General features: G+C 48.5%; 1 protein-coding gene across 1 annotated transcript in view; it reads left to right on the top strand.

Annotated features, from left to right (window-relative positions):
* Positions 1-25,285, top strand: part of LOC144106446 (muscle calcium channel subunit alpha-1-like) — a 605,267-nt gene that overhangs the window by 300,001 nt on the left and 279,981 nt on the right. Inside the window, exons 3-4 of the mRNA XM_077639259.1 lie at positions 8,556-8,832; positions 10,883-10,988. Of these exons, the coding sequence (XP_077495385.1) occupies positions 8,556-8,832; positions 10,883-10,988 (383 nt within the window). The remainder of the gene's footprint in view (positions 1-8,555; positions 8,833-10,882; positions 10,989-25,285) is intronic.

Below are 25,285 nucleotides of genomic sequence, written 5' to 3'. Positions count from 1 at the left end.
GGTATTTCCAATTCCAGTTGTTGCAGTGCGGTCCGTGATAAAAGCTCTAATGTAGTTAAAGATCTTCTGTCCACATCCCAGGGAGTTCAGTTCGCGGAGGATAGCTTCGGGTGAGACATCGTCAAAAGCTCCCTTAAGGTCAAGCGCCAGGATCAGATGCTCGCTTCCTCTTGGGTTGCCTGTAAGAACTTCCTCCTTAAGCAAGAGAAAGGCGTCCTGGGTTGAGAGACCGCGCCTGAAGCCAATCATGGACTGTGGAAAGAGATCCCTGTTCTCAATGAACTTCACGAGGCGGTTTTGGATAACTCTCTCATAGAGCTTCCCGAGACAGGATGTAAAGGAGATTGGTCTTAATGTTTCAAGGGTGGGCCGCTTTCCGGCCTTAGGAATTGTGATAATCTCTGCATGTCGCTACTCGTTTGGGACTCGTCCTTCCTCCCACAGGACATTTAGGTAGTTGGTCATTTGCTCAATATGTTCTGAGCTAAGGTTTCTTATCATCGCGTTGGTCACTTTGTCTGATCCTGCGGCTGTATTGCGTTTGGCGGCTCTTGCTGCTGCATATACTTCAGCCACCGTGATGGGCTCGTCTTAATCAGTGTTCAGAGCTCCTGTGTATTTAAGATTGCATGGCGGGATTCTTTGAGTGCCAATGTACTGGTCTTGTAGGGCTTGTTGCAATTCCTGATCTGTTCCTTGAAATTTGTAAGCAATTTCTTGCAACGTGCGATTGACTGTGGTTTTGGTTTTGCTCGGATCAATTAAGCTTCTTAGTATGGTCCAAGTTTGAGAGGTGCTGAGTGTGCCTTTGAGGGAGGCACTAAAATCTATCCAGTTTTGCTGAGCGAGTTGCGTTGCGTACTCCTGGGCTTGTTCGGAAAGTGCTGATATCCTAAGTCGGAGTCTGCGGTTTAACTTTTGCTTCTTCCATCTGCGGACGAGACTACGACGAGCCTCCCACAAGTGTAGGAGGTGACGATGTGCGCGGTATACTCTGTGTGCTAGCTTTGTAAGCGTCCCTGATGTGTTCACTCCATGTTGCTATGTCTTGGATGCCTTACTCGGGTGCGGAACGCCTGCGATAAGCTTCCCAATCCGTAATATTTACTTCACCGAGCGTTCGGCGAAGTTTAGACGTTGGCACTGACGTACTAAGGATGTAGTGGTCACTACCTAGTTGTTCCCCCAGGTCTGTCCAAGTAGCTGCTGCAATGTTTTTCGAGAACGTTAGATCTTTGCAGGTGTCCCTACTGACGCTGTTTCCAATTCTCGTTTAGATTGTAACGTCGGTAAGGAGGTCTAATCCTTCTTCATCCACCGCTTCCAGGAGAAGTTTGCCCTTTTGGGAGTCTACCGCATATCCCCAAGTACTGTGGGGAGCGTTCAGATCTCCGAGTATGACCAGTTGGTTTGAGCCTACTATATGAATAGTTTCATGTATAATTGGTCTGAAGTCTTCTCTTGTGTTGCGAGGTGGGCTGTACAGATTTAGTATTAAAGTGCTTGGCCTGCAAAGTTTCTGAGGGATGATCTCAACCAGGACGTGATGTAGGTTGGGATAGTGCATAGTGTGCTGCACAGCCGTGATCGTCTTTGAGACCATGGTGGCGTCCCTAGGAGAAGTCATTTATGACCGTGTAATATCCCGTAAGGGTAGGCTGTGTGCCTGTTTCTTGTAGATAGATCACGTCCGGAGTTATTATAGCGTTTTGAATGAAGAATTTTAGGGAGCTTTTTTTTCCGGTTGATGTTACGACAGTTCCACTGCCATATCTCTAAACTTTCTTGATGGTAGGTATTTCTATGCTGCGCCATCCTGACTAAGGACTGATTCGGAATCGCTTACGTCACCTCAGACGGCCGAGCGACGGTAGGCTTTCATTCTTGTATTTTCAAGCGTGGCTGAACGCTTTCGCGATCCGTGTTCAAGTTCATATACAGTCCTGCGGAGATCATCGTGAGCGGTGCCGAGTTGTTGCAGTTGAGAGCCGAATTGCTGTAACTGAGCAAACATTTGCTTTTGCTGTGTAACTATATTCTGAAGGATTTCTTGCATTGTACCAAAATTAGCCATGGGCACATATTGAGGGGTGTCTGATGGAGGTTGGGCGGCAGCGGCCACGCTCCGCGTCGGAGTAGTGGAAGTTGAGGCGCCGCATTTTTTCAGGGAAAGTGGGAGTGGCGACGCTTTTTGCTTCGGACGTTGACGGCAGTGGCGGCTGGACACATGGTGCGGGCTGAACCGTGTCCGGGTTCATATGAGATGCGGAATTGGAATTTTTAAGCGTTTGAGTCTTTCATGAAGCGCGGCTATTTGGGAGCTGAGCTCTCGGTTAACGCGTTCTAAATGGGTACAGCTAGTACACTGTGTATTACTATGTGTTTGAGCTGAGGAGGCAGCAACCTGATTCCAGCCTACCTTGGTATTGTTGCCGCTGTCGTGCTGCGCCACCTTGATATGTTTGGAGTGCTTTTCCTTTCCTTGTGAAGTAGCGTTATTGTTCTGAGGCTCGTGCTGCGCCACCTGGATATGTTTGGAGTTCTCCTTTCCTTGGGAAGTAGCGTTCTTGTTCTGAGGGTCCGAAGGTAGGTTGTTGCTGCTCCGAATTTTTGAGCGTGTTCTGGATCGAGACCGGCTTCTGCTGGTGCGTCCGGAATCTTCCTCCGAGCTTAGCCAGCGCTTGCGAGAACCTTTGCCAATTGCAGGGCCATCGGCTGGGCTGAAGCGAACAGCTGCTTTCCTGCTCGCCTGGCCTTGGTCTTGCGGCTTACTCGATGACGGTCTAGTAGGCTTCAGCTTGCCCTTGCACTCCCTGGTTCCGGTATAGGGTGGGCTTCAGCACACAGCACACACCTAACTTCGCACGTGTGGGTTTGTTCAGGATTGTGTTCACCACATGCGTGGCACACACGGATGTTTGGAGTCGGGCACACGTCTGATCGAAGACCTGTGCGGAGGCACACATAACATACTTGTCGAGTAGGCCTGTATGGGTGGCATTGTTCTTCACCGCCGTAATAAATGACGAAGCGCGGGATTGTAGGGCCGTCGAATGTCAGTACTGCCGTCTTTGATTTTCCGAGCATTCTTGCCTGTAGAATTTGCACTCCTTGTGTGCGCACACGGAGATGAGCCATCAACTCTTCCGAAGTATTGCCAGGCTCTACGTCATGAATAACTCCGCGGGTAACGTCGTCTGGGGCTGCCACATAGGCATTGACGTCATGTGCTTCTCCCCCAAGAGTGAGCTGGTTAATTCGACGTGCTGCATCAGCAGCTTCATCGTAGGGTGTGCTCACTACGATGATATTTGATCCCGGATGAATGCGAACCAAAAGTGTGGCGTCGTCACACTTACCGGCTGTCCCGCATGCTGCGGTAATCGCTCTGGAAATTTGAGAATTGGTGATGTTTTTAACCGACAAGTGACGTATAATGATTTTCCAGTCGTTTTTGGGGAGCGGTGGCAGGCGACGTCGACGCACCGGCTGTTTTGACGTGGCAATGTCCATATTGGTGGCGGGTGGTGACATTGTGGTTCCCGCTACCACGATCGTCTCACCTCTCGCTAGCCGTCGCTGATTCTTCTTAGTGAGGTTTACCGTCCAGTTTGAGTATTGACTGTCCGGCGTCCCCGTCCGACCGTCTCCGCTCGAAGGTTTGTCTTCTTTGGGCTGTGAGTCGCCTGAATCCTGACAATCCATGGCGCTTCCGCTGTCCGGCACAGCCGATGGATCAGCGGTTGCTTGTTGCAGTCCGCTGGGACCGGCCGTCGCTTGTAGTAAGTCTGCCATACGATGTTCGGCGGCGCGCGCTCTCTGAGGGAGCTCCCCGGTGCGCAAGGCTTAGCGCGGCCGCTCCGCTACAACTTTCGTAGCGCGAAAATGCAAACTGTAGGCACTTACGGGCTACGAAAAGTGCCGGCAGGTTCCGCTTGATGTTTCCTGGCTCCTCGTTTCGAAGATGCAGGCGAAAAGCGCGTAAATCAGGGAAAAAAAGGCTGTTGAATACGGAGCCCATGCGAAGCATAACTGCTACGCCTCGGCGTCGTCGTCTTCCAGCAGTACAGAGCATTACTCGAGGAAATCAGTGTCGGCGAACTCTTCCAACGAACACACCTTTCTTTCCTTCAGGAATAGCGCAAGCTTTGAGTTGCAACACGCTAAAAATTGCTCTGTGACCAGCTTGTCACGCACACCTTCAAAACTCTTTTCTGTGTTTGACATATCAAGCCACCTATCAAAATAGTTGTCAGCCTGCAGGAAAACTGCTTAGCGGTTTCCGAATCCTCAGGTTTCGCGGTGCGAAATCTCTCACGAAAACCCTTTGCCGTAAGCCTGAATCTTTGGAGGAGTGCCTTTTTGACTTTCTCGTAGTCCATGGAATCAGCAGCAGGCATCCTTCCAAACACATTCAGCGCCTCTCCGACTAAACACATGCTTAATGCCGTGGCCCATTCACTGCGCTCCCAGCCTTGCCCCAAAGCTATCCGCTCGAATCGTTGCAGATATGCATCCAAATCATCTCTCTTGTCATCAAAAGGAGCCATCAGCTTCCTTGGGCAAACTCTGGCCGGTATAGGAGATCCTGTACCCGCTAAGGAACGCTGATCATTGTCCGTGATCTCCTCATATCCTCCCGCGACATGCGCCTGTTTCCACAAAATAAACTCCGTCTCCCGTTCTATCCTTCTTTTCTCCTGTTCTTCTGCCTCGCGAGCTCTTCTCTCTGCCTCGCGAGCTCGTTTCTCTTCTCGCTCTTCCGCCTCGCGAGTTCTTTTCGCCTCTTCTTTCTCCTCGTCACAGAGACGCATCGCCTCTTCCTTGCTTAACCCTAGCTTGAGCGCCAGCTCTAACGTTCTTGCCAAGTCCATACTTTCTGCCGTCGAGAGATCGAAAAAATCCGAGACAAAGCAAAAAATAAAAAGGAAATGTATCCTGGCACAGGCTCGCCACTTACCTTTGTCACGGATCTCCCCGGTGAACACTCGGACCGAAAGAATGGACTAGGCGACGGGTACATGTACCCACAAAAACGCACATTTAATACACCCTACGTAGCACACACACTAGAACACAAAACTAACAAAACTAACACAAAACACAAAGACTACGAATACACACGACCCGGGCACGCTGCTACTAGCGTCTGCTAGTGTTCTACTATTAGCGGTCGGCGTTCGTGCTCACGGTTGGTTCGGTGTGGCTGCGGCGTTGTATGGATCCAGTAGGCGGCGTCGAGGCGGCGTTCGCCGTGCTTGGGCTGGCGTCGCTGGTGGCGTTCGACGCGCTTGGGCTGGCGTCTCTGGCTATGTCGTACAAGCTCCAGGTCCAAGCGCCCGTGGGGGGATGCCGGTGTTGTTGGCGTGGGGGCACCACCAGGATGGGTGGCAACAGCGCTGGAGACACCCCTGGCCGTAGCAGGTGGTAGCGTCCTCTGTTGACTCCCCGGAACGGGCTCAGGCACGGCAGGAAGTCCACGATGCGAGGCCGTAGAACGCGAGCTCACCGGAGCAGTAGCCTGCGTCGGTCTCTTCCAGCCGATGTGTCCCTGACCTGCCGGAGACTCCGCTTCTCTGCGGTCCCCCCCCCCCCGTGCCTCGCTCTCACTCGCCCTTTTATAGACTCGGTGTTAGTCCACGTAAGCCTTGTCGTCGTCGTCTTCTCTTCTCCACCAATCATCTCTCTCCACCTCACCGAATGCTTCTTCCTCTTCTTTATTATTCGGTTAATTCACGTCTTCACACCTTTTTTCCTTTAAAATTTAATTCAGGCTCCTTAATATATGTGACACCGTGATAATGGCGTCGCTAACTTTTAGTTTAATAAGTGCATCTTTGGGTACACTCAACTGCTGCCAAAATTTCGGCGGATCAGTCTTTAGAAACTCTGCTAAAGTGTGCGAAAAATATTTAGTCCTGGCGCAGCTCACATTTGATAATAGTTCATGTTAGATTTCTGTAAAAAGTGGAGTTAACGTCCCCTGCTTCTTACGATCTTTTAAGACTAGGCTTAATGTGTATAATTTCACGATTAATCCATGGATGTTTCTGCCTTTTAAATATTTGTCTGTCAGCAACGTAATTTTTAATGCAATGTCTAAGCACATCAGCGAACCACTGCCAAGAGCTTTCCACATCATCACATTTAATCCGAAGTTTTTCTTCATTATAGTTAATAATCGCCACATCGTCAGCTCTACTAAATTCTTTAACTGTAACGACATCAAGCGCATGTGTTTTAGATTTTGGAACCTTCCAGGAAAAAGAAATTAACTTATGGACAAATATGCTGGGCTCAACTGTAACAGTTCCTTCTCGAAATCTTTCACTAATGAACAGCAGGTCAAGAATTGATGTTTCGTGAGTACATTTAGAACTATTTCATCAAGACCAAGAGCAAGCATAACATCAAGGATAATATCACTCGTATGCGATAATCCAAGCGATATATTGTTCAAATTTAATAAAGGCAATATAAAGTCACCCGTTACAATCAAATTCTTGTTTCGTAACAACACTCGATCATAAAATTTACTCTAGAAGCTTTCATCGGCATCCGGAGCACGATAAACAGCACACAAATGAAACGCAGTTCCAGAACAGGCTTTCATGCTCAGCAATCTGGCTTTCAACGCCATCATCGACACAGGATTTAATCACAGCAACACCACCCCCTCTAGATGCTCGGTCCCGCCGATATAACTGGTAACCTGGTGGGACTATGTCATCGTCGTGTAGCCAGGTTTCAGTTATGACACACACGTGCGGATCCAAAGAGAGCAAACATTTTTCCAATTTACCTGTTTTGTTCACAATGCTTCTTGCATTGAGAGAAACTAACCGCACAACAGACGTATCTGGCCGTTAACTTTCAGATAAAGATGTGGTCTTGCATTCTATCAATCTTCCAGAGTTTAGTTCAGCATCCCATACATAGTACAGCCCATCAATCTTCAACCTGTCATAAGCCAAGGAAACCTTACTTCCAGCCTTTTTTTTCAAGTTTTGCACTTTGCCAAAGATGGTTGCGTTTGCAAAACGTCTCCTTGCAGTAGTCATTATCGATTCCAATGTTTTCTCCCTTCAGTTTATATACATCGCTCTAGACTGCTTGCTTTTCCCTATTGTCCAGAAAGTACATTATGATAGGGCGATTAGAAGAAATTTACCCAAGTCTAACAATTCGAGCTACAGATGAACACTGCCCTCCCAGTTTAGCAGAAAAGAGAACATCGATAATTTTTCTGCGCAAGTCCGACTCTGATTCCATTGGATCTTCCTTCATGTCAAAAACAATTAAATTTGACCTCTGACTTCTATCTTCTAAATCTTCAAGGCTGGCTTGATGCCGTGTAAGTGCATTCTGCTTCCCATTCAAAGTTATGCTAATGTATTCAATTTCAGCCGCCGCGGTGGCTGAGTGGTTATGGCGCTGGGCTGCCGGCCCGAAAGACGCGGGTTGGATCCCGGCCGCGGCGGTAGAATTTCGATGGAGGCGAAATTCTAGAGGCCCGTGTGCTGTGCGATGTCAGCGCACGTAAAAGAAGCCCAGGTGGTCGAAATTTCCGGAGCCCTTCACTGCGCCGTCCCTCATAGCCTAAGTCGCTTTGGGACGTTAAAACCCCATAAACCATAAACGATGTTTTCAATTTCATCTGTTTTCATCCGCAGCTCTGTTGTTTGCCGCTATGTTATTTAAGCGATCACCAAAGTTCCCCAGTGCAATTTCTGTTGCCTCTAAACGAACCCTAATGTCTTTCTGCCCCTCAATGAGTGTCTGAAACATGTCAACTGTTGGACCTGGATTCATCTCTATATCTCCACAGATAAGCAGCATACATGATCAATAGCAGTTATAGGCACAGTTTAGACATGTGTGTGAGCACGACAAGAGAACAAGGAACGTATCGTTAGATCGTATGGTGCAAACATAACTAACCTGTACCAAGAAAAGACTGAGCATTTTGAGCACCTTGCACGCAGCGCTTTCGCCGTGCCCGCTGCAGACGGACGGGTGTGGTGCCAAATTTATGGGGCCAAGAGTCGATGACGTCACGGTCGACGACGTCCGATATCCGTGCACCTGTGGCGTCCTCACGGTGACGGCGCTGCCAGATGTGCTACCTTTGATGACCAATTCTTCTTTTGTGACTTAATGAAGCTCGGCGATAATCTGCGAAGGTGCATGCGTACTTGACAGCAGCAGGACTTGTACCAGGAGAAGATGGAGCATTCTGAACACCACCTGAACCCTGTCTCACATCGCCTCGTCTTTTTAAGCCACCCAAGTAATGGCCTGCATGCAGCGGAAAGTAGGCACTTAAAATATTATTGAGCAGGTTTGGACGTAAGAACTCGGGTGGCGGTTCTGCATGTCTTTTTTGAAGGTGTCAGGACGGCGCGAAAACAACAAGGACCAAAGAGGCCTCTTGTGCCTCTTTGGTCCTTGTTGTTTTCTCGCCGTCCTGACATCTTCAAAAAGCTATGCACCAACTAGCCCAAACCATAGTACTTCCTACTGCATGTCAGCGGGTCCGTTCACTGTCTGTGCAGGCTCGGGCCCTGGCGGCGGGAGCCGCGCGAGCAGCAGCAGCGCGGGCCGGCCCCTGTCGAGCGCCTGGCACACCGCGCTGGGCGCCGCCGACGCCATGAACACGCTGGGCAGCCAGCAGAGCGGGGCGCCGCCAGCGGGGGGCGCCTCGGCGGCCCGCGAGAGACGCCGGCCCCCGCGCAAGGGGCCCAAGCTGGTCGAGCGGCCGCTGCGTGCGCTCTTCTGCCTCGGCCTGGGGAACCCGCTGCGGAAGCTCTGCATCAGCGTCGTCGAGTGGAAGTATCCTTTTTGCCCGCCAGCCGCAGCGCGGGTCATTTTTGTGTTGGTGGAAACCAAGGGAGCACTTACGACCTAGTCCTCACAGGGTTAAACTCCATACACTTCGATCTTTCCAAAGCAGTTATCGCGACTCAGGCAAAGCGTCCTCTGTCTGCCTCTGTGTGTGCGTTCTTACGATGATTTTTTCCCCCTCAGAACTATGTACCAACTGGCCCAGCTCTCTGCCCTACTGAATCCCCAATGCCGTTGAACCGAACTGAAAAAATGTGCGGGCCAGGCATGGCTCATAGAGGTTGGTCCTCCCGCACAGTACACTTTCCACTTTCTCGCCGAGTAAACAAACAAGATTCATGGTAAGGGACGGATTCCGGCCAAGTTGGCGGTACAGATAACGTTTGCTTGCCCATATTTCTCAAGTGGTTTTTGTTTTCATTCACTATGGTGTAGCAGTTCACAGCTACGCAGGCTGAATTAAGTTCGTTTTCGATTTTCTTGGCAGCTGCATCCGGAAAAGCTGGTAATGGATGGAGGAAGCCCGAGCACAGCTCTGACTTGTTATTTTAATGAGCATGACTTCTTTTGTTCGTGATATCTCGCAATGTTGAGGACATACACAGTAGTGCTATGACCAATGGTGGCTGTTCGAGCCCATGAAAAACTCCTGAAGGCTCCGCAATATGTGTAGCGCCTGAGAAGCGTTTATTTTGCTCGGATATCAAACGTGCTTCCCATTGAATGTAGTGCGGGCACTACGAAAAGGCTGGCCGCCGTTGTGATAATGTAGTAGCGTATAAGTGAAGACCAAAGTGGCAAATCAGACCCTTCAGCCAATGGTGTCAACCCACTGTCGTGACGTCGCGGTTAATCCCATCTCACAGACACCTGTGATGTCACATTAGGGTTTTAGCTGCCACCTCATGACGAAAGGTCGACGTCATTGGCTAGAGGGCCTCCTTTGAGGGAGCTTTGCTGCTTCGATCTGGAGTCCTGCTCGACCACAGTTTTCTTTGCTACCTTATCGTAAGGCGCAGGGCTATCTCATGCAGCTAGCATTGTGCCTCTAATCGTATTTCACGTAGGGACACCTACTGTACGCGAGTGGAGGAGTCCACATAGTATTGTGGGATTAAGTGATTGAAAAATAAAAAGTAGGGGGATTTGAGTAAAAGGTTGGATGAAATGTTGAAGGATTATTTCGGAAGGAGCCAGGTAACTGTCGACCACACAGTTAAGATAAATGCTTGACGTGGCAGCCTGGGCTGTTGAAAACAAAGGGCTGCTTTCTTAATGCACCTACATTTTTCCTATTAGAACTCACTCTAGGAATGTGCAAGGAATGGCACTGTATCTTTCATATTTTCCGTTCCTTAATTGCAGGGGTGCAGAACAAATTTTTTTTTCAGAGTATGACAAGCTGCAGCTAGCAGGATTCCCATTTTATAAAATTTCGCATGAGAAGACAGCCGACCGGTGCTGGATGGATAAATTTTAGAGCATCCTCTGTGAATCGGAGTGGCAACTAGCCTAGCACCACCTTGCCTATAGGCGTACGCGAGTCATGAACGAAGCCCCTTTACCCCGTCAGAGGACCCCCTTCCAGCCGTTGGCGTCGGGCGATTCTCATGACCCCAATAGCGTCACTCTAGCAGGTTCGTGAGAATCAGCCGACGCCAATGGCTGGAAGGTGGTCCTTTGGAGAAGAAAAGCTGCCTCGTTCTTGTGATGTGTCCGTCTATAGTAAATTTAAGTGGAGATGTAATTTATTTGGTACTTTTTTCAAACTTTCAGTCCTTTCCTGGTTATTTGCCATTCTGGTGCAGGCAGGACACTATTTTCCTTACTTATTTTTATGGTCCTGCCTAACGAGCGTTTGCCATTCTAGGATATTTTCACCCCATGTTCGAAGCTGGCTATTTTCATTCCTGCGCTTGCTTCCAACCTTCCCTTTGTAAACCGACTGAGTGCGGCGTAAAGCGCGCGTCCCCGCGAGACATGAAGAATTTCGCTTGCGCGAAATGTTCCTTGACTACACCCTCGCTCTCTCTTTCAGGCCTTTTGAATATCTAATTCTGTTAACGATTTTCGCCAACTGCGTGGCTTTAGCTGTTTACACTCCCTACCCAAACAGTGATTCCAACCAAGTGAATGCCACTCTGGTAAGTGTGCGCCGGCGGTGTATCACCCGCGCTGTCTACAAAAGATTTTGTCATCACAACATATTTTCTTTAATGCTTCTAACGAAATACTTGTACCAGCCACCGAATTTTGTCTAGCTAGTTCAGGAAAGTACTACAGAACTGGGCTTAAGAAAAGTAGTACCGAAAAACACCACAAAACAAGAGAAAAATCTGTTGCTACGACAAAACTACGAAAAGTTTTGTCGCATTTTTGACGCGGCTCTGCCGCTTTTTCCGCTGCACAGGCCGGCAAGGAAGAAAAATGTGAATAGCCGAGCAGGCTTCGCCCGCTAACAGCTTGCGACTGTTCAGAGGCTTTAAAGGAACTCTAAAGGGGAATACTAGGTCGGGATAGACTGACAGGGTATGCTTACCGGATAGCAAACATATCATTTTTGCTGAAAACAACGCATTCATAAGCCAGAAAATCGCGTGAAAGCGAGGGAGACGTGGCGCCGACACTGGCATTTTCGTGCAGCGCCGTGAGTAACGTATTCATGACGAAACACTATTTCGAAGTCTCGATGGGCAGTTACCGTCGAAATACGAGAACAACAGCACTGGGAGGGGGCATAGCAGAGAGTGCCAAGTGTCTCGTAATAAAACAAGGCAAGACGGGCGACGAACAAAAAGGCTAGTCGCAAACACGAGCGCTGAAGCATTCAGCGCACCAGGCTGCGTGTAGCTGTTGTGCGCAGCAAATTGAGAACCGCAAGCACTCAACGGTATTCACTTTGTGTGTGCTTGCTACGCGTGCGGCGAAGCGGTTTCATTCTCACTTGGGCCGTCGAATCGGCTACTTTGTGCAGGCTGCGGTCGTTATGAAGTTGCTTATTTCTTTATTTTCCGTACCCGATCATATAGACCATCACCTTTCATTTGGCTCATTAAAGAAAAAGGCTTCCCAGCGCGGGTCATCACCACACAGCACGTGAGGCACCCGCACAAAAGGCACGGTTTTTCGCTAGAAAACTGTTCGTCAGGATTATGCGTGCATCCACTGCCGACAGCCATAGCCGGTGGGCGCCAGTCTTTAGCTGGACGCAGCGTACCTTGATTCCTTTCCGCTTAAAACCAACAGAAAGCAAGTTACGAGCGTAGAAATCGCTACAACCACAGAAAGGTTAATCACGATGGCTGTATGCGACGATGCTTACTGCTGTCGTTAGTCGACACCCGCCGCGGTGGTTCAGTGGTTAGGGCACTCGACCACTGAGCGGGAGCACCTTGTTCCAAGCCCACCGGATCGGCAGCGTTCCGATAGTGGCGAAGCGTGTGGATAGTAGCGAAACTAATGTGGATTAGCCCAGCTAATCCAGGATATAAAAACTGAAAGCGAGATTGAGGCCTCCACTGAACCACGGAGCCGGTTGTGCACCTTTCCTTTCGTGAAATGAACGGTCTTTGCAAAGTTGTCAACAACAATGAACTATGAACGCTGTCGACTAACTTGTTTTCTTTGGTTTTTGAGGAAAGGAAATGGCACAGTAACCGTCTCACACTTCTCAGTGGACACCCGAACCGCGCCGTAAAGGAAGGGATGCAGAAGGGAGGGAAAGAGGAAAGAGAAAACTGAAAATTGAAGGTTCCATTTTGAGGAAAGGCGCGGCGCTGGGCAGCGGCGGAACACCTGCGGCTTGGTGCTACTAGTGGCCCATGCGCAGTAGTGTCTAGGGAGCGAGAGAAAGAGAAAATTGGCAGTGGCTTAGCTCGGCTATGCCAGGATATACGTAGCAAAAGCTAAGGCATATCACGGTTAGCCTGGGTTAAACTTGATTGCAAGTCCAGGTTAGTCTGGTTGTCTATGTTGTTGTCGCATTAAAGACGACACAACTTTGGTTGCGGCGCACGCGAGCTCTTCTGTTCAATCCTCCAACATGTTATCAGGCGAGCGGAGGCGAGCGCAACAGCGCGGAACGCGGTGTGACGTCATACCAGCCGGCGGCGGCGGCGAGCCGCGCGGCGTGACGTCATGCCAGATGGCGCGGCGAGCGCGCAAAGCACAGTAACCGTCTCACTTATATCGGTGGACACCCGAGCCGCGCCGCAAAGGAAGAATAATAATAATTGGTGTTTTGGGGAAAGGAAATGGCGCAGTATCTGTCTCATATATCGTTGGACACCTGAACCGCGCCGTAAGAGAAGGGATAAAGGAGGGAGTGAAAGAAAAAAAGGAAGAAAGAGGTGCCGTAGTGGAGGGCTCCGGAATAATTTCGACCACCTGGGGATATTTAACGTGCACTGACACCGCACAGCACACGGGCGCCTTAGCGTTTTTCCTCCATAAAAACGCAGCCGCCGCGGTCGGGTTCGAACCCGGGAACTCCGGATCAGTAGTCGAGCGCCCTAACCACTGAGCCACCGCGGTGGGTAAGGAAGAAAGAGAAAACTGAAAATTGAAAGTTGCATTTTGAGGAAAGGCGCGGCGCTGCGGTGCGGCGGAACCCCTGTGGCTCCGTGCTTCTAGTGGCGCATGCGTAGTTGTGACTAGGGAGCGAAAGAAATGCGCCGTGTGTCGTCACTGCTCCTCGCGCATGCGCAGCACGGCTCTCCAGGAATCACGCGTAACTGCTCAACCTGTAGCCTGTAAAGCTTTCGCTTTAAAATAAGCCGCATAAAAACAAAAGTATTTTGTGCACTCAGGAGGAGTTTTGAATGAAATTGAAACTGGTTTTTTAGGGAAGGAAATGACGCAATAACTGTCTCGCGTACCTCGGTGGACACTCGAACCGCGCCGTAACGAACGGGATAAACGAGGCACTAAAAGAAAAAAGGAAGGAAGAGGTGCCGTAGTGGAGGTCTCCGGAATATTTTCCACCACCTGGGAACCTTAAACGTGCGCTGACATCGCACAGCAGATGGGCGCCTCCATCGAAACGCAGCCGCCCCGTTCCGGTTCGAACCCGGGGTTGTTGAATGATTACTTCAGAGCGCGACTGCTGATCGCATGCTTTTGAGGACCCACGGAGCATACGTGTACACTTCATGACGGCACACAACGCACCGAAGGCCACATGCTCGCGTTATCGTCGCCGATGTTTACCAGCGGGAGAGCGAACAGCAGTTTGTTCTGCAGCTGCCCTCGACAAGTTCGCGTATATTGTCTTTCGCAGGCACGGGGCTCGCAACGAGACGCAAACACATGCTATGCAGCGGACAGACAGCCTCCGGGCTCAAAGCGGTGTCCTTCATTGGTCGGGTTGCAGAGACGTCACACGGCACTTCATTTGTCGCAGGCGCTTTTAATGTGGAAGGGGCCTTCACTTGCGGTTTTCTCAGCAACACAGCCACCTTCCCGCGTAGAAAAGAAACGCCTGTAAAATTCCCCAGGAATAATCTATCCGTCTTGCCTGTTTTGGTTATTTCCCTTTAGTGCCTTTAGTGCCGTTTGGCGTTGCTTTTTTGCTCTTACTTTTTAAGAAAGAAATGCATTATTTGGCCGCCACTTTCTGAGCACGTAGTACATCCTGGTCATTCGCCGGCTGTTTCGTCGTTGTGCGGATGTTTTGTCTTCTACCCGCAGCGCAATAAAAACGGTGAATGATAAATTAGCAGTGTTGTGCTTACAGGAAATAGGTCTCAGTGCCTGTAGATTAATCCTATAGTGCTAGCTAGGGTCGTGATAACAAGTTTCCGAGGTTGTTGTTGCGGGCTAGTTGGTATAGCATTGCTGAAAAGGTAACAGCGCGAACATAGGACGAAGAGAGGAACGTACGACACAGGCACTGACTTACAGCTGATGTTTATTCGAAAGGTGCACACACATAAATAGTCTCGCGAAAAGCTGTCAGCTGAGTCAACGTCAGGGGCGGTGTAAAGGGCCGGATAAAAGCGATAAAATCTTAAAAGCCATAAAAGTTTTAACAAGAAACGATGCCTCTGGGAAGGGCGACATGAGATCAAGCAAACAAGATGAAAAAACAGGCTGGCGTCATCTGCGTATATCAGGAATATCGTACCATCATCAATATTAACAACGTCATTTATGTAAATATTAAATAAATACGGTCCCAAAATGCCGCCCTGAGGAACACCAAACAAAGTAGATTTAAATGTGGAAGTGCTGTTGTTTACTGAAACAGACTGCATGCGAGCGCTAAGGTATGATTCTATTAAATTCAAGGCAACACCACGAATTCCGTAGAATTCTAATTTTCTCTGCAAAATACCCCGGTTAAGAGAATCAAATGCCTTTGTAAAGTCTATAAAAACTCCCAGTACGTATCGTTTTTCTTCAAGCTTTTTTAGAATGAACTCTTTTTGATGAAGCAGGAGAAGTTCGGTGGAGCAATGTTTCCTAAAACCGTATTGAAAGTCAGTCAGGATGTTATGTTTATTTGTAAATAAAACGAGGCGTGAATGGATTGCGTTTTCAAGTACTTTAGAAAAAAATGGTAATAGAGAAATTTGTGTGATTTGCGAAATTATTTTTGTCACCTTTTTTGTGTAGAACATGTTTTTGTGTAGAACATTGTGTAGAACATCCGTTTCCGAAACTGGACTCAAATAAATTGTCTCAAGACAACTGCCAGTCAAGTAATAGGTTCAGTCTCCTGATGGTGCGGGAAACTTCAAGTTTACTAGATAGTAGTTGAAAACCTTAGCTAGATCTGCTCCTGAAATCGTTCGATACACAATTTTCGCAAATTCTTTTTGGCGCCAGCACGTTTTTAAATAATGAGTTTAGTTTTTTCCATGTCCCGGCCGCGTTTGTGGATGATCCTAAAAAAAGATTATTGAATTAGTTATCTCTGGCATGCTTAAGTTCCTTGTTTAATTTATTACGATACTTCTTAAATGATTTAAGCAGTTTGGGATGCTGTTTCTTAAGAAATGCTAGGTACATTGTATACTTTGCTTTTATTTTACTAAGTAAATCTCGAGAAATCCATGGTTTTCTGATTTTTTTTTATTTTGAAGAATTTTGAAATGGAAAGCTTATTTTGTAAGTGGTTCTTAATAGGTTAAACAGACATCAATAGATATGTTTTCATGAGATGAAGAAAGCACGTTCTCCCAAGATACATTTGATATTTTTGAGCGAAAATGTTCCAAGTTTCTGGATGAAACATTTCTTGAAGAGATTGGAAAGCTAGCCTCTATTTTATGATGCGGGTTGACTACATATACAGGTAAGTGATCGCTAAGATCGCAAGCTATGACTCCAGATGAAAATTTTTTGGTGGAGGAGCTGAGGAGAAAGAAATGTATTAGTGTCGAAGACGTACTAGTAATTCTAGTTGGAAAGAAATAACATTATTTGGGCCACAGCTCTCGTATAACAACATAATTTCTTTTGACTCAAGAGTATTAGCAATGAAGTCAATATTAAAGTCCCCGGCACAAATTAAGTTAATCTTATTAGTTATACAGTATTGAAACAGAGCTTTACGGAAGCACAGAATGTAGCGTGATCACCATTAGGTGGTCGGTACACGAAAGAAAAGACATGGTTACACATTGCTATTGTCGACATTTCGTATTCACATTTCAAAAAGGTAAAATCAGGCAAGAGGTCACACCTGAGATTTTCTTTCACTATCAAGGCAACACCGCCACCACGGCGTAAAAAGCGATTCAGGTAGAACACATCATATCTAAGTATTGAAAAAACATTGTCATCACTAGTATACCAGGTATCTGAGACCATAATGACATCAAAAGAAAAGTCGATACTATCAAAAAATAAATCTAAATACTGATGTTTATTTCTGGCAGACTGAATATTCAAATGAACAGCCTTTAAACTTTTGAGACACCTATTACCAAGATGTGACTTTAGTTTGTCAGGATTAATATGCATAAATAGGTCGCGACACTTGTAGAAACACTTAAGCAGGCGTCATCAAGGGATTTTTAGACTTGATAGCAATGGCTGTGTCACCTTCTGTCTGACGAGAACTTTGGCGTTACTCTGCCAAACGAAGCGATAGTTCTTGTCATGTGCCCATTGCTTTGCCTTCCGGAGAAGGGCTCGGGAATAGTTGCCGCGGTCACAACTAGAATAACTAGTTGATTGCACTGTTGTTCCTCCCTGCGGATGTCACTTGAGAAAATGCCGTAATAGGGTAAACATACGTGTGTCAGTCCTGCCTACGGTAGCAACCAGTCCACAGCTACATTAGTGCGGTATCGAGGACCAGTGGGGTTAAATCCAGGACTTCGCGTTGTGTGACATTCTTATGGTGTCTTCGACTGGTCGCTCCCGTGATCCGGTTAGGATTTGGCAGAGTGGGAGCCGCTCTTCCTCTGAGCGCGTAGCGAGACTAGTCACGCCGAATGGTCAGCGAGTTTTTAGAGCGAAAGCGCAGGAAGTAGAAGGAGGACGTAACTTCCGGAACCACGGCGCGGCACCGCTGCTGGTGTCAACAGTAGCAGCACGTGGTGGCCCGTAGCCTGTATCGATCGCTACCCCAGCTCTCCGTCCCACGGGACGCTCAGTTTTCGAACATCGCCTTGTGGATAGCACTGTCGTCCTCGTCTGAGCTGCTGGAATGGCAGTTGTCATGTGACAGCAACACAGACCGCGTTCCTAGCGTAGTTATCCGGAGTCCCTTGGACATTTTGCCTCACACAGCGCGGCACCCGCAAAACACAACGCAGCAAGGACGCTACATTAACTGTCTGACTGCGTCAAAAACCTACACTTGCTTCTGCCTACGCGTGTAGGAGACGCCGAGGCCCCGCATCGCTTTCGCGAAATGGCTCTGTCACGTGAACTCATCTCGCAGCCGCTCCGACTTTTTTCTCGGAGCGCATCAAAGCGCTCTGAGCTGGAGGCGAGCGCTCGGAAAGAACCAGCCGAATGTAGTCAGAGCGGCCGGTTTCGACCAGTCGAATGTGCGGTCGCCTCTCAGATCGCTCTAGAGCGATCAGTCGCAGACACCATTACATTCTGCATACAAGTGAACGGAATATATGAGATGCATGACGGAAGTCTACAGCCACCGCAACCAAGGAGCATGGAGAAGGTCCTGTCTATTTTTTAATCTGTAGTTCTTCATCAATGGTATAAATAAAAGCAGAAGAAAAAGAAAAGATCCACAAGTTCTTCGCGTGATCCGAACCCACGACCTGCGAATTTCGTGTCAGCTGCTCTACCAACTCGGCTACGGCGAAGCCTGACCAATGTGCTGCTTTCAGGGGTAGTTATGTCCAGTGTATGCGTACCCTCAGAGAGTTCACCAGCGCCGCCCTCGTCCATAGCGGCGGACGTACTACGTCCTGTATCAGTTCGAGAGCCAAGTAGGAATGTGATCGAATGGTGAGGGCGGAAGCTGTGCAAGAAGCTTCTTAAGCTACGCACGACATCAAGGCTGCCAGCTTCGATACCCTCGTTGAACTATTAAGCATACAAGTGAAGGGAATAGAGATGCTCGTTACGGCATACATGATGGAAGCCTACAGCCGCTGAAACTAAGGAATTTTGGGTCGGCGTTCCGTTATTGGAGTTTATCAGTCGTCTTCTGTGGAAATTTCTTGCTTGTAAACTGCTTTGTGACACACTTTTTCATGTTTTCCCTCGAATTATATCTGTCATGCTTACTCATTCAGTTTTTTCTGTTCAGTACGTGTGGTCATGTAGCTCTTGTGTAAGACAGTCTATAACTTGCGCATATCGCCAAATTGCGCTGAGATAGTGTCAGGCTGGTGCTAAGGTATAAAGCTGGTGAAAATGTTTATATTCTATCAAATTGTATTCAGGCAGTGTACAGCCTGCTACTTGGGAAACCTCCCTTTAAAGCGAGTTTTTCAAATAAATTATTTGAAGTTAGATGTAGCGCTACTGGGAAGACCGCAGGGAGTGAAGACGGCACAAAAAAGAACGCTTCTTTGTTGTGTCTTCTTCTCTCCCCGCGTTCTTCTCAGTAGCGCTACCTTCAGTTTGAAAGAAAGAGCCCAGCGCCAAGTTTTCCTGAACCATATGTACAACGTCCAGAAGCAAAGTAAAAGGGTGATAAATCGATCAGCACGTCCATACTCTCCAGGAGGATGTGTTGAGTTGATGAGCGAGTAAATCGACAGATGTATCAATCACTCCGTGAACGCTTGAGACAAGACCCTTTTAATGCGATAGGATTTAGGTTGTCGTATCACAAAAAAAAAATTCCACTGTCGGCCGCGAAATTCCTAGTGGGGGCCGTGACGTCATCAGCACCGCCTAGTTTGAATATCTGAGAACCCCAAGACTAGAAAGTTAGCCGACCCTACAAGATTCCAAATGGCCCCCAAAATATTGAAATTAGGCCCCAGAAGAGCACAAGTATAGGCGTGTTGGTTGTTCATACATTAAAGGAAGCAATGGGGCACAAAGGAAGACGGAACGAACGAGAAGACACGGATAAGCGCTTTTCCGTGTCTTCTAGTTCACCCTGTCTTTTTTTGAACGCTATAATTTATTTTTGTCCCCAGAAAAATGGATTAAGGTGGATTAGTGGGTGGGTTAAAGCGGATTAGTGTGTTCGATTAGCGTAATTCCAGAGGGCAAGTCAATGCAACGTAATCGAACATTCTGGAACGTGTTGACTGATCCATTCAATATAAGGGTAATGGAAGTGGTTCCGACCGAGGTCTTGGCAAGAAAATGGCAAGAAGAAGATTAGACACTGATGGTAAAAACCATAGCAGGCTACCAAAGTGCTCTCTCATTTTCTGTTTCAATAATGCGGTTAAGAAGGCCCCGGAAGTTTTTCAGTGCTCTCATCATCATCAGCAGCAGCGCTGGGGACTCCCTTAGATATTATTGATTGGTACGAAAGGTAAACTACTGTCCGACCTGTGTCGAGAGCGCTCACGATGACACATGTATGCTTTCGCCTTCACTGGACGTAGGCAGTTCCAAGTGCCTTCCGAATTTTATTTTATTATGCATTGGCTTAGCTGTGTGGAAAGCGCTTTTCCCCTTCCCGTACTGATGCACACCAGCAAAGTGCTTATCAAACCAGCATCTTTTGCTCCGCTCTTGGGAGCATTGACAGGCGAAGACGATGGTGTGAGGAAAACTCGCGTAGTCACTTGTTGGGATCACTTTAGCCCCCAAGTTTTTCGCTAGCGCCTGGGTCCTGCCTAAAAAATCAGTGTCACCTCTCGGTTGTCATTCATGTTTGAAGACGACGGGAACTAGGAGCAGACGACGTTTCAAGCCTGTCACGCTTTATCAAACAGAAAGGCTTTGTCGAGGGGGGCTACTGCGATTATTGAAAAGCTCGTGGACGAAAAGCGCGCAGCAAAATAAAACAACAACAAAAGACCAGAGCGGTTGGAGCAACAGAAATCCATCGATGTAGCCGGTTAATTTGATTCGCGATCATCTCTCGGGATCTGTCGCAGGGGCGTGAAATGAATACAAAGCGGCTGCCAAAGCAGGCGCGGGCGTTCGGGGGGAAAGGAGAGGGAGGCGGGTGTGAGGAGCAGGGGGCACCCGCTGAGCGGAAACAGAAAGCGTTTGTTTGATACACGACGACGGGCGGCTTTGTGGAACGCGCCAGTTGGCGCTGATTTGCGGCGACGCCGCCTGTGACGAGGGCGCTGTCAGGTGGCCGGAAAGAAAACCAGCGGATCAACAGCGAAGGGGCGGCGATCGCTTTCTGGTACGGGAGGGGCGGACCTGGGTCTTGGAGCGCGCCAGGTTCGCTGCTCCTTTGGCATGGAAACGGCGAGCTTCAACAACGAGTTAAAAGCAGAGCGGGAGGCCCCGATCGAAGCGCGCCGTTCTGCGGGGCCATTGGAGCGCTGCATCTCCGAAGGGGGAACCGAAGAGAACTGCGTCGGCCGGTGAAAACGGCAAACGACGCGGGCATTCACTTGGCCGGCGCTTTTCTTTCCGCGCCTACCCTGCGCGACTTCATCCACACTCCGAAACGAGCGCCGTCTCCCGGGCGGCAGACCTCGGGCCATTCTCAACCTTGCTCCCTCCTCGGTTCTCTTCCGCGCTTGCCTCGGCCCCATTTGTTCCTGTCCATCCCTTAACGACCGTTTGCCACCCCCCACCACCTCTCTCTCTCTGTAGCCTCCTTCATCGGCCGTCGCTCATGGGAGAACGAGCATTTGTGCGTGTCACGCTTCCGAGCAAGCGGCAATTCCACGCCGGATTAGCATGGCGCTTAGTTTCAATCACTTCGGCAGCAGTGTGTGCCGTGTTCACCTAATCAGCTCTGCGCGTTGTTGTGTACACAGGTCGGAGCCCCAATCGTTCGTTTGCGAGTGTGGGCGCTTCGACGCACTCCGCGAGATTCCTCCCCAAGAACCTATAGCTGCACTCGCTGGTGCACATTTATTTATTTTTTCATTTATTTATTTAAGATACCCTCAGGGTACAGATGGACGTTAAAGAGGGGAGGGGCGGATACATATACAAAGTAAAGTTAGCGCATGAAGAAAACAATAAAACAAAAGAAAATAGAACAACAAGGTACAAAAAATAATTTCTAAGGTGGCATTGGTGCCAAAAATATAATAAAAATGTAACTAGGAACACAATACACAATGAAGAAAGACAAATGAAAAATGGTTTAACACTATGCAAGAAAGAAGCTTTGCAACGCGGATTTAAAGTTTTCTTCTCCAGTTATACTTGTTAGTGATGCGGATAGGTTATTCCAATCATTACAAGTCTTGGGAAGAAACGAATTACAATGGGCAACCGTGTCTGAGTGTGGAATGTAGACCTTTTGACTGTGGTTACGGCGATATGAAATGCATGATGGGGGTTGAATCCACAAGGAGCGCAATGTTGAGTTATAATGGTATATTTTATGAAAAAGTGTGAGGCGAGATAGCTTTCTTCGAGTTGGTAAGGGCGGAAGATGCGAGTATGCTCTCATATTAGTAACACTGGCTGTCCTTTGATAGTTATTCAAGATGAACCGGGCTGAGCGATTTTGTACTGCCTCAAAGGACTCTATGAGGGTTACTTGGCCGGGATCCCAAACAGATGATGCGTATTCGAGTTGTGGACGAATGTAGGTTGTATACATTAATAATTTTAAGGATGATGGTGCAACAGAGAAATTACGACATGCAATGCTGATGGAAGGATGGTGCCAGTTGTAATGCTGCCATTATAGTTGCATCGTTGCAGTACTACCCATGCGGCGCAAAAAAAATTGGATGGTAACCAACTGTGATGACCCCCATAATGCGCAGGTCCACACGGGACGGAGAGGCAAAGAGACACCGTATGGCTCAGTTTAAACAAACAGGTATATTCAATAATTACACATGATTAAGGTTATACATCAGAGGCTGGGGCGTCCGAGCTTACGTGCCGACGACTTCATGGGGGCGATGGAGTGGCTCCGGAGTTGGGCTCGAGCGGTTGCTGGCAGAAGCTGCACGCCGTCGGGCTTCGGCGCTGAAGGCCCTCTTGGCGAACGATGTCGTCCTCAGCTCTCTCCCCGACTGCATCCGTTTACATGTGCTTTTAAGCACTTGATTAACAAAGGACTAAGGGCGGTCATTTCCAGTGGCCCGCCCAAAGCATCAATTCTCCAATCCAAAATAACATGCGAGATGGGGACCACCCCTTGGGTTGGGCTTAGCCTCGAACCCAGAGTCTGTTAACAATACAAACTAAATAAACAACAAAACGCCACCACTCTCTCTCAAGTGAGAGTATACACAGGCTCTCTCTTCGGAGCTAATTCACTAGCGCCTGTCTTTCCACATTCTTGGCGAGTACTGCCTGTCCGCCATGACAGGTGTCCGTCACGGCCCTTCTGGGAATGCGCTTTTGTTCACGAGGCACGGCGGGAAGCTGTGGGTGCCTTCCCGGCGATAGCCCACGTCGAAAGGGGAAGGAGGGAAAGAATGTTGTCTTCGCGGTAGCGCATAGCGTCGGCTGTGGTACGGCGCGCTCTGGCCCGCTGACAGCTCCCTTGTCCTGGAATGTGCCCGGAAATTGGGGAGGATAAAGCCTGTTTCCCCGCGGCGGCGGCGGCGGGTCCGGTTGTTCTGGTCGTCACTCAAAGAGCATGGCTGGGTAATTGATGATGCCGCTGTCACGGCGGCGGGTCCCTTCGTTCTGGTCGTCACTCAAAGTGCATGGCTGGGTAATTGATGATGCCTGTCAATCTGGGTTTCCGTCTACGCCGCGCCGTCGAACGTGGATCCTCGTAGCACACACAAAGGAATGTACCTCGTAGCACACAAGGAATGTCACACAACAAAAAAAAAAGAGGAAGAGAGGAAAGTGGGCCAGAAGACAGATGTGAGTTAAGGACACCGTAGTCGAAATCAAGACTGAGCTTCTAAAATCCTAAAAAAATTCTCCGCCAACACTACCCCAGTGTTCCACTAAGAGCATCAGCTACAGGAGCTACAAGTGTTTAGATCGGTGTGCTCAGCAAACGTGGACAAGATTAAATCCAAACATCCGCGGGCGGATGTACCTTTTACGGATGGACGGATGGACGGACGGACGGACGGATGGATGCACGTATGGATGCACGTACGCACGTATGGACGGACGGACGGACGGACGGACGGACGGACGGACGGATGGATGCACGTATGGATGCACGTATGCACGTATGGACGGATTGATGGGTGGATGGAGCTTAACCCTTTAAATCGGGCGGTGGCTCAAGCCACCTAGCCATGACTCGTTATGTCTCACTCTTGTCTTGATTTTAGCCATCATTCAGATAGCCATCGCTGGGTTACTGCTACCCGCTTAAAATCTATTTTTCCTTCACTGTCCTTAAACCCCAATGCCTTAAATAAATCAGCCCCACTGCTTTACACTTCAGGGTGAAGCCCTTTGCAGAGAAGTATCAAGTGTTCGTAACATCAAAAGTATCATCCGACCTGAAAGACGCGGGTTCGATCCCGGCCGCGGCGGTGGAATTTCCATCAAGGCGAAATTGTAGAGGTTCGTGTACTGTGCGATGTCAGTGCACGTTAAAGACCTCCAGGTGGTGTAAATTTCCGGAACCCTTCACTACGATGTCCCTCATAGCCCAAGTCGCTTTGGTACGTTAAACCCCAACAAACCAAACCAAACCAAACCAAACGTATCACCTTCTAAGGCACAATCAGTGCCATCTATCTCGTTCTTTTTTTGCGATTTACAGCCAGCTCCGCTATATCCGGTGTATTTCTTCGTTACATCTGTTAATCAATTTTTTAAACGTGTGCATCACAACTCGACAAACCGTTGTACACCATCCGGAACCTCCTGCCACAAACTATTCGGCCGTAATGGCCGTCTGAAAATCCTCGGATTGCACGGTTTGCGTGCAGGGAGGTAGTCGTTGCGAATCGGATACATATTCCAGCTTCATTTCAATTAGTAATTTTATCCTCAGGAAGTTGCGAAGTCATTTGTCACCACTTCGCACTTTCTGCGTCAAACGGGTGACCCCCAAATTTTATGCAAATGGTGGTCGCGGGGAGGGAGGGGGTCCCACCTGAATGGTCGCTGTACTGGCACATATATAGCAAAACGAAAGTATAGTTATCAATTGAGGCTCTACGCGCCCACTGTTGCTATGTGATATAGTGCGGTCGCGTGGTTACTGTTTTGGCCAATTTGACCATTTCAAACAGACACGTCGTTGACTAACTTAAGTAGTAAGAGCTCACGCTCTTAAAAGGTACCGGTTTTGCTACCCCGTAATAGGGAAAGAGATATCGGGGAAGATATTAGCGAAAAGCAAAAAAGGAAGCTGAGTTTAGGATGGAAGTGAGGGAAAATTATGGAAGTGAAGGAAGTGCATAAAAAAAATCTATTCTGTTGGGGTTTTGTATTTATGAAACAGAAGACAGCGACCGAGGAGGCAAATTAACTGATACGTTCCGTATTCACTGAGGGAGCCTCGTTCAGCGATATCGCCCCCCCCCCCCCCCGCCCCAATACCCTTCGGCCCTAGAATATTCGGAACCGTGTTCTAATGCCGATATCAAGAGATCGCTGAGCTCTTTTTTGTTTCTTTGTTTTAAGTCTTCAAAAAACCCACCCCTACAGCAAGAACAGTTAATCGTAGCACCAACAGTTTCTTCAGAGCGCAGGCAAGATGTCTTGGACGGCTCTTGAAATGTAATTTAATGCATTGTTTAGGGCGTTCCACGGCGTATATGGAGTTGGCATGGGGAGCAAGGCTTCTTCAGGGGGCGCGAAACATCCAGCGTACGACAATTTGCTTTTATAGACTTGCAAAAATTGTGTACGAAGCACAATGTTCCCAGGCTCCGATGCCATGTGTTTTTTCTTTCATTTTCATCTCGTTATTCGTTTTTTTCCTCCTCTTATTTCTTTCGGTTCCGTTTCGCCCCAT

This window comes from Amblyomma americanum, chromosome 10 (assembly GCF_052857255.1).
Source record: "Amblyomma americanum isolate KBUSLIRL-KWMA chromosome 10, ASM5285725v1, whole genome shotgun sequence".
NCBI lineage: Eukaryota > Metazoa > Arthropoda > Arachnida > Ixodida > Ixodidae > Amblyomma > Amblyomma americanum.
This window is presented reverse-complemented; position numbering and strand designations above follow the sequence as displayed.